Genomic DNA, 11218 nt, shown 5'->3' on the forward strand with positions numbered 1-11218 from the left:
GAGGCTGAGGCAGAAGGATCGCTTGAGCCCAGGAGTTTGAGGTTGCTGTGAGCTAGGATGACGCCACGGCACTCTAGCCAGGGCAACAGAATGAGACTCTGTCTCAAAAAAAAAAAAAAAAGAAGAAACCCTAGGTTTGTGACTCAGATCTTCCTCCTGGCAGTTGTATTATTTTGAACAAGGTATTTAACCTTTCTGTTTTTCATTTTCCCTATTTATAAAATGAGGATTATACCTACTTCACAAGGTTTTTGTGAGGATTTAAAAAGGCAATACATATGATGTGTTTAGAACAGTGCCAGGTACATTCTAAATTCTATATTTTTACATAATTAATAGGTCATAACGATTTTTGGGATCGTTATCTCATGTTTATTTGTGCTTGGCTTTATTTTCTAACTCTACAGTGATTGTTTCTTTTTTAAAAGATAACTTTATTTTGAAATGGTTTGGTTCACAAGAAGTTGCAAAAAATAGTACAGAGGGTTTCCATGTACCCTTCACCCAGTTTCTCGTGATGTTATTCTATTTTAGTTCCCTGCATGGTCAAAATAACTATAAGTTTGTTTTAGGGGAATAATTGGCAAAAGATAATTGTGAGACTCTCTCTCCTTGCCAGGCCCCACGTTAATTAATAGGCTTTTTCTCTAAGGCAATAAGTGTTAGCTATCATCATTACTCCAGGGCCAGCCTTTTTTCTAAAATTCTTTCTTTCCTTTCTTTCCCAGCTCCCTTGTATTAAATCCTGCTTTCAAGAAAGTTGTCTTGTTAAATAGCTTTTTAGGAATGTTTGTCAGTTGTTGACTACAGCACAAATAATTTATAATAAGAGCCCTGGAATATTGTTTACTGTAAAACAATATTCATTAAGTAAATTAGTACTTTTACACAAAAACTTAGCCAATAGCCTGCAAGCTTTTTATTCACTTGCTGCCATTACCCTGACTTAATTATTAATGACATGTAGAAAGATTTCTGAAAACCGTCTTTGTTTTTCCCAAATGTGACTTTGTTGGAATCTTCTGGAAAGCCTGAAATTAATAACAGAACTTTTATGTTTTCAAAAATTATTTATTCCTTACTATCACTCTACAGTTCAGAATAAACATTTCTGGGAATGGGGCCTAGAAATTTATTTTTAACCAACTCTAAGATAATTCTTAGGCAGCCTTTAGTGTAGCGATCCTGTCATAACACTATTTAAAAACCTGGATAATGTTACTTGTTAATGCCATTAAAAACAGAAAGTAAGGATATCCCTGAATTATTTTATTAGGATGAATGGGACAAAGTTTGCATATGTTTAAGAAAGTACCAGTGTCTTAGGCTTATTAAGAATGGTAAATTACATAAAAATATATGAATTATAAATATAACAGTCATGTGTTTCTCATGGTCTGTGGAACACATGTGAGAACCACTTGATTATGTAGTATAATAGTTTAGATATTCCTGAAACCAGTTTTAGTAAAACTGACACTTATGAAATTCTTATTTTGGGGCTTGTTTTGCCTAGTATAGCACTTGGCAAATAGTAGGTTCTCAATTATATGATGCTTAACATTTAATATTTAGGTACATTAGGTGATTTGTACAGGGAATTGACTCTGAGTAATGCCTTTATTTCTGTTTAAATTATTTGAAAAAATTAAATGTTTAATTATGAAAATATTTTGTTACTAATTTGTCTTGTGACAGTACTGTTCTTTAGATATTATATCTTTAAAGTGAATTATTTAGATGCTATTCACATGTTAAATTTTTATTCAAGAGTCTAATAATGACCATGAAGATAATCAAACAAGGAGCAGAGGGTTTTCCAAGAGAGGCGGTAAGGACCACATTTTGGAACAATTTGTACTTAAGACAAAAATTGGTAACTGACAAAACTGATTTTGGAAGAGTTGAAAGAAAGAAAAATTCTGGTGCTGAAAACCTTTGAAGAAAAATACTTTGGCATTTGTTTTCTGCTTTTAATACTTGGATGAATATTCAGTAGGTGTTCCTCCTTTCACTTTCTCATGTCACTGGATCTTTTTTTTTTCCCTAAGATCTCCAGAATGTGCTATAAATTACAGAAGAGGGACAATGTGAATCTTGGTCAGTCACAGTTTAGATGAACTGGAATGTCTTTGTCTCTGAATAAAATTATTGGAAATTTGGGACAGGGAAGAAATTGTAGATCATTTTTTGTTCAGGTCTAACAGTATTCCACCATGCTTTGGTAATTGTGCCTCTGATGAATTTGAGGTGAGAAGATATAAAAAATTCTCATGCTTAGTTCTTGATTATATGTGGGTGGTCATGTTAAAACAGCAACAAAAATAAGAGAGTGTACCTACTATAAAATTGCTATAAATGTGAAAATCTATGATAAAAGGGTTTATTGTTTAGAACTACGTGGTAATCACATATATCAGTGTTTTTGCTGCAACTTGAGGACATGCTTTTCCTTTGTCTTTGAGGTGATTAGATGTCTGAATCAGGCCTTCCCTAGTAAAGCTCTGGGACTTGAGGATTTCAGTATGAGGGAAGATATTTTTGTCTCCTAAATTGAGTCTTATGGTAATTGTAGGGAGAAAATTTAGCTGAGAAAAAATGACTCATCTTTTAAAGCATTGCTTTTTTTTTTTTTTAAACAAGCAATTTTTGATACTTAGTGTTCCTAAAACATTGCTTATATTTAAACATGTTTGATTTTCTGCAGAACAGTGAATATCTTCCTATTACATTTACTTTAAATCAATTTAATTCATATTTAAGCGAGGCAGTCAAAAGCCATTTGCAGCTCTATGTGCTTGATCCTGGCTTCCAGACTACTGCAGGGTGACTAGCCAGGAACACAGCCATTTTTCAGGGTGTCTCTGATACCCATTCTCTGTAGACATATACATTTGGGGGTAGGAAGCTTGCACGTAGTGGTCATTTAGTAAATATGTGTGTGTATATGGTTTATATTGAAATACAACATGATATAGACAGGTTCACATACCATAAGTGTTTTATCAAACTGAACACAGCTGGGTTCATTGTGTTCACCAGCATCCAGGTCAAGAAATGGAAATTACTAGCGCCTCAGAAGCCCCCTTTCATGTTCATTTTTTACTCATTAATGACTCCTTACCTCCAAGGTTAACCTCTATTATAACTACTAAAAGCATGGATTCATTTTGTCTGTTTTTGTATTTAATATAAATGGAATCATATAGTATGTACTGTTTGTGTCTGGCTTCTGCTTAATTTGTGAGATTTATTCATATTATAATACTATTAATAAATGTGGTTGTAGATCATTGTCATTGCTCTGTGGTAGTCTTTTGTTCTACTGTTTTTCTAATGGTGACTATTAGGGTTACTTTCAGTTTTGGGCTATTCATCCCAAAGTGCTAGGATTACAGACATGAGTCACCTCGCCCAGCCAATTTTGGACTGTTTTGAAAGTGAATCTGTGTGAACATTCTAGTATTCTTTTGGTCACACTGATACATACTCAGAAGTAGCATTGCTAGGTCATTGGCTTTGTATATCTTTTGCTTGAATAGCTACTGTCAGATGTTTTATGTAGGATATACTCCCACATCCACCCCAATACTTGATATTTTTCCTTTTCTTTCCTATCAACCATTCTTCTGGATGTGTGGTGGTGTATCCTATTATGGTTTTAATTTGTGTTTCTTTGGACTAATGAGATGTGGAGCACTCCATATGTTTATTGGCCATTTGGACATCTTTTGTCAAGTCTTTTGCCAATTTTTCTATTGGGTATCCTTATTTTACCTTTTTATTTGTAAATGATTTAAAACTTACAGAAAAGTTGCCAGAGTAGTACAGATGATTCCTGTATGACGTTTATATTAGAGATCTTTGGTGAATAAAAGTTACTCATTTTAATCAAGAACAACTTACTCATCTTTTATGGTTAGTGCTTTTTTGGGGCGGGGGCGCGGTTTCCTGTTCGAGAGCTCTTTGCTCCCTCTAAGGTCATAAAGATATTCTTATATTTTCCTTTCAGAGCTTTATCTTTTTGGCTCCCACATTTAGATTGTAATTCATCTGGAACTTAATTTTACTTTAGTTTTTGAGACTGGGTCTTGCTTTCTTACCCAGGCTAGAGTGCAGTGGTATCATCATAGCTCACTGCAGCCTCAAACTCCTGGGCTCAAGCGATCCTTTTATTATTAAATAATAATAAAAAGACTGTGTTGGACAGATAGAAATGTACATTGTCTCTGTACTCACAGTCCCTGCATTCCTAAGCAAAAAGAAAATGCTGTTCAGCAGGACTTGTGGCATTATTGATTAATTTTATTTCATTTTTTTTTTTCCTTTGAGACAGAGTCTCACTCTGTTGCCCTGCATAGAGTGCCATGGCATCAGCCTAGCTCACAGCAGCCTCAAACTCCTGGGCTCAAGTGATCCTCCTGCCTCAGCCTCCCAAGTAGCTGGGACTACAGGCATACGCCACCACGCCCAGCTAATGTTTCCATTTTTAGTAGAGGTGGGGTCTTACTCTTCCTCAGGCTGGTCTTGAACTCCTGGCTTAAGCAGTCCTCCTGCCCCAGCCTCCCAAAGTGCTAGGATTACAAGCATGAGCCACCACACCCGGCCTGGAGTTTATTTTTGTATATATTTTAGAGTATAAGGATTAAGATTTTTTTTCCATATGGATGTCCAGTTGACCCTGTATTATTGAAAAGAATGCCCCTTCCATTCTACACTACAGGGCTGCCATTGTCTTAGATTAGATGGCAGTAAGTATGTGTTTCTGTTTCTGGACTTGGTTCTATTCCGTTAGTCAGTTTTCCTTTTTTTGTACCATTGTCCCATAATCTAATTACTATAGTTTCATAATAGGTCCTGATATCTGGTAGTGTCTTTCAAGCTTGTTGTTTTTCAAGTGCTATGGTTTGGATATTTGTGCCTGCCAAACCTCACTGTTGAAATTTGATCCCCAGTGTTGGAGGTGGGGCCTTAATGGAAGGTGTTTGGATCATGGGGGTGGATGGATCCCTCATGAATAGATTAATTACCTCCCAGAGTGGGGGGGCGATGTATAAGTTCTGCATTAGTTCTTGTGAGAGCTGGTGGTTAGAAAAGCGCCTGGCATCTCCCCTCTCTTTCTTCCTCTCCTACCACGTGATGTCTGCACATGCCAGCTGCCTTTCACCTTTAGCTATGAGTGGAAGTAGGCTGAAGCTCTCACCAGATGCCCAGTCTTGAACTTTTCCAGGCATCAGAACCGCAGGCCAAATAAACCTTTTTTCTTTATAAATTACCCAGCCTCAGCTGTTCCTTTATAGCAACGTAAAACAGACTATGACATCAAGATTACCTGAGTTATTCCTTTGCATTTCTGTGTGATTTTTTAGAATTATCAGTAGCTTATCAATTTCCAGAAAAAAAAAAAAACTGTCTTAATTTGGGCTGCCATAATGAAATACCATAAACTGGGTAGTTTCCTCACAGTTCTGGAACCTGGGAAGTCCAAGATCAAGGCACCAGGAGAGTTGGTGTCTGGTGAGGGCCTGTTTCCTCGTTCATAGATGATGCCTTTGCTCTGGGTCCTCACATGGTAGAAGGGGCAAGGCAGCTCTCTGGGGGCTTCTTTTATAAGAGCACTAATACCATTCATGAGGTCTCCTAAAAGGCTTCACCTCCTAATACCATCACCTTAGAGGTTAGGATTTTAAAATATGGATTTAGGTGGGTCACAAACAGACCACAGCCAAAATCTAATGGGATTTGTATTGGGGCTGCATTGAATCTGTAGATTAATTTGGGGAATATTAACATCTTTACAATATTCTGTCTTCCAATTCATGAATCTCCCTGCTTATTTAGGTCTTTAATTTTTCCTAGCCATATTGTGTAGTTTTTACTGTAGAGTCATTATACGTATTTCTGTACTTGAGTATTTTATATTTTGCATATCATTTTTTATTGAGGTAATATTTCATATAACATAAAATTCATCATTTTAAAGTGTATACTGGCATGGTTTATAATATATTTACTATGTTGTGCAACCATCACCATTACCTAATTCTAGAACATTTTCCTTTCCCCAAAAAGGAAACCCCTTACTTACTAGCATTTGGTCCCAGTTGCTCCTCTCCACATATCCTGTGGCAACCACTAATCTTCTTTCTGTAGCTGTGGATTTGCTGATTCTGGACATTTCATATAAATTAAATCATATAGTATGTGGTCTTTTGTGTCTGGCTTCTTTCACTTAGCATAATGTTTTCAAGATCCATCCATGTTGAAGCACATGATAATACTTCATTCCTTTTTATGGCTGAATAACATTCTATTGTATGGATAATACCACATTTTGTTTATTCTTCAGCTGATGAACTTTTGAATTGTTTCCATGTTGGGCTGTCATGACTAATGCTGCTGTAAATGTATGTGTTCAAGTTTTTGTGTGAACATGTGTTGTCATTTTTCTTAAGTATATACCTAGAATTGGTATTGCTGTGTCAGATGGTAACTCTTGTGTTTAAGTTTTTGAGCAACTGCCAAATTGTTTTCCACAGCAGCTGCACCATTTTACATTCCTACTCTCAATGTATGAGTGTTCCAATTTCTGTACATCCACCAATACTTATTAATGTCTTTCTTATTATAGCTATCCTAGTAAATGTGAAGTGGTATCTCATTGTGGTTTTGAGTTGCATTTTCTGATAACTATAATGTTGAGCAGATTTTCACATGCTTATTGGCCATTTGTATATCTTTGGTGAAATGTCTATTCAGATCCTTTGCCCATTTGCACAGTTGGGTTGTCTTTTTATTATTTGAAGAGTTATTTATATATTCTCAGTATGAGTGTCATCAGATACATGATTTGTGAATGTTTTCTTCAGTGGGTTGTCTTTTTACTTTCTCAATGGTGTCCTTTTGAAACCCTAAGGTTTGAAATTTTTATGCAGTTTTTTTTCTTGTTCTTTTGGTGTCATATCTAGAAAACTGTTGCCTAATCCAAAGTTATGCAGATTTTTACCTATGTTTCCTTCTGAGAATTCTGTGGTTTTAGTTCTTATGTTTAAGTCTTGATCTCCTTTGTTTTTGTATATTGTGTGAGGTAGGGGTCCAACTTAACTATTTTGCATATGGATATCCAGTTTTCGACAGCACTATTTGTTTTATATTAATGTGTCTAGGTATAGATTTCTTTGGGTTTATCCTCATTGGAGTTGAGCTTCTTGGATGAAGAGATTAATATTTTTCATCAAATTTGGGGATTTTTTTGGCTATAGATTTGAAAACAGACCAATTTGAACTTATAGAAAAGAGTAGTGATTAAAATGAAAAATGTAAGGGATGGGTTGAACATAGATGAATAGAGTAAATTAATCTAAAGATAGATCTGAAGAAATTCCCTAAGTTTGGAAGTTGAAAGCATGAAAGCAGTTAACAGATACAGAAGATAGAATAAGACTTGGTAGTCCAACATGTAAGTCTAAATGTCTGCTGAGTAGCTAATAGAGAAAATGGGGGAATGGGAAGAAGAGGAAAGAAGACTATTCAGAGACATCATAGATAAGACTTTTCTAGAGTTAGGTATAGGAGTCCTGAGCAAATTAAAAAAAAACTAATTCACACCCTTATGTGTTTATTGAAATTATAATATTACAAAGATAAAAAAAATTTGAAACTATCATATGAAAAAAGATAAATTCACCTGTAGAAGAACAATATATTCACAACAGAATTTTTCCTCAGTAAAAGTAGATTTCAGAATATAGTAGAATAGTAGATTCAGAATGCTGAGTGAGAACAGCTCTAAACCCAAACTGCTATATTCAGATAATTAGGTTCCAGGGAGATATAATACCATTCATATAAAAATGTTTCATATTCTTAGGCTGTTGAAGAAGAACTACTAACACATACAGTAGTAAGAAGACAACTGAATGCAGAAAGAAAGAGGGTAGGAAGCAAGAAGCAATGATGATGAGGCCCCCTTTCCCAAAAAGATTAAAAAATGTAAAATATGTAAACATTGGTAAACTTAAAATAAGTATTGACTGTATAAACTAGCAATAACTATTAATTTAGGGGTTTTAGAAACATAAAAGAACTAAAATACTAGCAAATGGAAAGACACAAATTCTTTACCGGCTTAGAATAGACTGAAAGAGAATAGATTGAAACTAACATTTCTTAAATAGGTGAAATTGAAGGGTAATCAGAGAAAAGATAAAATGTATAACTTACTCTAATGAAGGAAATCCAATAGAAGGAGCTTTGTAGAAAGGAGACTAAATTGAAAATCATTTAAATATTTTCTAAATATTCATGGAGAAATTGATTAAAAATAAAATATGTAGCTTACCATTTGGGGAAAACTAATGGACAGAATAGAAAGCAGAAAGCATTGGAGAAACTCAGTAAAGAGAGAACACAAAATGGTAGAAGTAAAAATCCATGTATCAGTAATCATAATATATTTAAATATATTCAGTACAGAGTTGAAAATAAAAAAATATTACTTCAATATTAACCCAAAGAAACTTGGTATAGAAATAGGCAAAATATATTCTAAGGTAGACATATTAGGGATAAAGAAATAATTACTTAATTCATCAGGAAGACATTACAGTTCTGAACATGGTTTGAATCTAACAACATATTAAGATACATAAAGAAAAATACACATAATTTTAAGGAAATATTTGTAAATCTTAGTAAGTTTTAACCCTTTTCCCTTCAGAATCTGTTAGACTGAACAGACTAGAAACTAGTAAGAGTATAGAAGATTTTACTGTCAGTTACTAAGTTTAATATTTCTGTTTGCAATCATATAACCTAAAATTATAAATCACACAGTTTTCCAGCATCTATGGAAAATACAAACAATTCAACTATCAAAGCTAAAAGGGAAGTCCCAAAATATACCAAAACACAGTCTATTAAGGTTGTGCAAAAGTAATTGCAGTTTTGGACCGTGAATTTTAAATCATCATAACTAGGCTCAAACACGTCTTTATTAATCAAAATAGGTGCCATTACAATCAACACATTTTTTTTGCCAACAAGAAATGTTTGTTTATTCCCATAGTGTCAAAATCTGAGCTTCAGAATTCGTCGAGCTCTTGGAAAGCATTTTCTGCATCCTGATTGTGGAAATGTTTTCCCTGCAAAAAGTTGTTGAGATGGTTGAAGAAGTGGTAGTTGGTTGGTGAGAGGTCAGGTGAATATGGCAGATGAGGCAAAACTTCATATTCATAGCCCAATTCGTTCAACCTTTGAAGCATTGGTTGTGTGATGTGAGGTTGGGCGTTTTCCTGGAGAAGAACTGGGCCCTTTCTGTTGACCAATGCTGGCTGCAGGCATTGCAGTTTTTGGTGTGTCTCATTGATTTGCCGAGCGTACTTCTCAAATGTAATGGTTTCGCCGGAATTCAGAAAGCTGTAGTGGATCATACCAGCAGTAAACCACCAAACAGTGACCATGACCTCCTTTTGGTGCAACGTTGGTTTTTGGAAGTGCTTTGGAGCTTCTTCTCAGTCCAACCACTGAGCTGGTCATTGCAGGTTGTCATATAAAATCCACTTTTCATTGCATGTCACAATTTGATTGAGGAATGGTTCGTCGTCATTGTGTACAGTAAGAGAAGATGACGCTTCGATTTTTTTGATTTTTGGTCAACTCATGAGGCACCCACTTATCGAGCTCTTTCACCTTTCCAATTTGCTTCAAATGCCAAAATCCATAGCATGGTTGATGTTGAATTCTTCAGCAACTTCTTGTGTAATCGTAAGAGAATCAGCTTCAACGATTGCTCTCAGTCGGTCCTTGTCAACTTCTGATGGCCAGCCACTGCGCTGCTCATCTTCAAGGCTCTCGTCTCCTTTGCAAAACTTCTTGAACCACCACTGCACTGTACATTTGTTAGCAGTTCCTGGGCCAGATGCATTGTTGATGTTACAAGTTGACGACCCATTTTGAACTCGAATAAGAAAATTGCTCAAATTCGCTTTTTGTCTAACATCATTTCCATAGTCTAAAATAAATACAAAATAAACAGCAGATAATCATTAGCAAAAAGGCATAAAGCGAGAAATGGGTGTTAAAATATGTATCACCACATTTATTTAAGAATGTATTCCAATATCAAATGGCAAATTTCGACAATGCTAAAACTGCAATTACTTTTGCACCAACCTAATAATTGTAGACAATATTCTCCTATTAAGGTACAATAAAAGTAGAAATTGGTAACAATAAGCCTAATCCTCATGGTTTTGAAACTGAATTTCTCAGTTTATGAGTAACAATTCCTGTGGAAATCCTGAAATATTTAGAACTTAGTAAAAACAGGATATAGTAAAACTTATGGGATACAGCTAAAGCAGCTAGCTCTGGGAAATTTTATGACCTTAAATGCATCCATTAGAAAAGAAAATGAACTAAGTGTTCAAGTTAAGTAATTAAAGAAGGGAGGAACAAAACTCAGACAATAGAAGGAAGTAAAAAAAGCTAATAGAAATGAAATAGAAACAGATACAGTGGAGTGTTGTTCAGCAGTAAAAGTGAATATAGTAGTTTCACACTTCGACAAAAACAAAGTTGACTAAAAGAAGATGTAGATGAATATGTTCTGCATGATTCCATTGTATACAACTCAAAAACTAAATAATGTGTTGTCTGAGGTTATATACACAGTTGATAAAATAAGAGCAAGGAATTGAAAAGCAGTCCAGGGTATTGGCTGAGTGAAGGGAGTGGTGCTCAGGGAGAAGGAGAGAAACACAGGGCAAAAGAAACACATGGGCCGAACATACTGCAGACATTTTAGTCTTAAACTGGTTGGTGGGTACGGTTTTTCATTTTATTGTATTTTAAACTTACGTATATTTTATATGTTCTTTTACTTTCAGAAAGTAACTTACATCTTAAAAAGATCCAGAAGATAAATTTTTTTCTTTGAAAAGAGATAAATCCTGACAAGGTTTCTTAAAAGATAAGGAAGCATTGGCTTGCTCCTATAATCCCAGCACCTTGGGAGTTTGAGGCAGGAGGATCACTTGAATCTAGGAGTTTGAGACTAGCCTGGGAAATATAGCAAGACCCCTGTCTCTACAAAAATAAAAATTGTCCAGGCATGGTGGTGTGTGCCTATAGTCTCAGCTACTTGGGAGGCTGAGGTGGGAGGATTGCTTGAGCCCAGGAGTTTGGGGCTACAGTGAGCTCTGATTCTGCCACTGCA

At 35.2% G+C, this 11218-nt stretch overlaps 1 protein-coding gene across 1 annotated transcript in view; it reads left to right on the forward strand.

Annotated features, from left to right (window-relative positions):
- The window catches only part of DDX4 (DEAD (Asp-Glu-Ala-Asp) box polypeptide 4), a 95963-nt gene that overhangs the window by 62867 nt on the left and 21878 nt on the right, over positions 1–11218 (forward strand). Inside the window, exon 5 of the mRNA XM_012655269.1 lies at positions 1772–1831. Coding sequence (XP_012510723.1) covers positions 1772–1831 — 60 coding nt within the window. The remainder of the gene's footprint in view (positions 1–1771; positions 1832–11218) is intronic.

Source organism: Propithecus coquereli, unplaced genomic scaffold (genome assembly GCF_000956105.1).
Source record: "Propithecus coquereli isolate 6110/MARCELLA unplaced genomic scaffold, Pcoq_1.0 Scaffold47, whole genome shotgun sequence".
Taxonomy (NCBI): domain Eukaryota; kingdom Metazoa; phylum Chordata; class Mammalia; order Primates; family Indriidae; genus Propithecus; species Propithecus coquereli.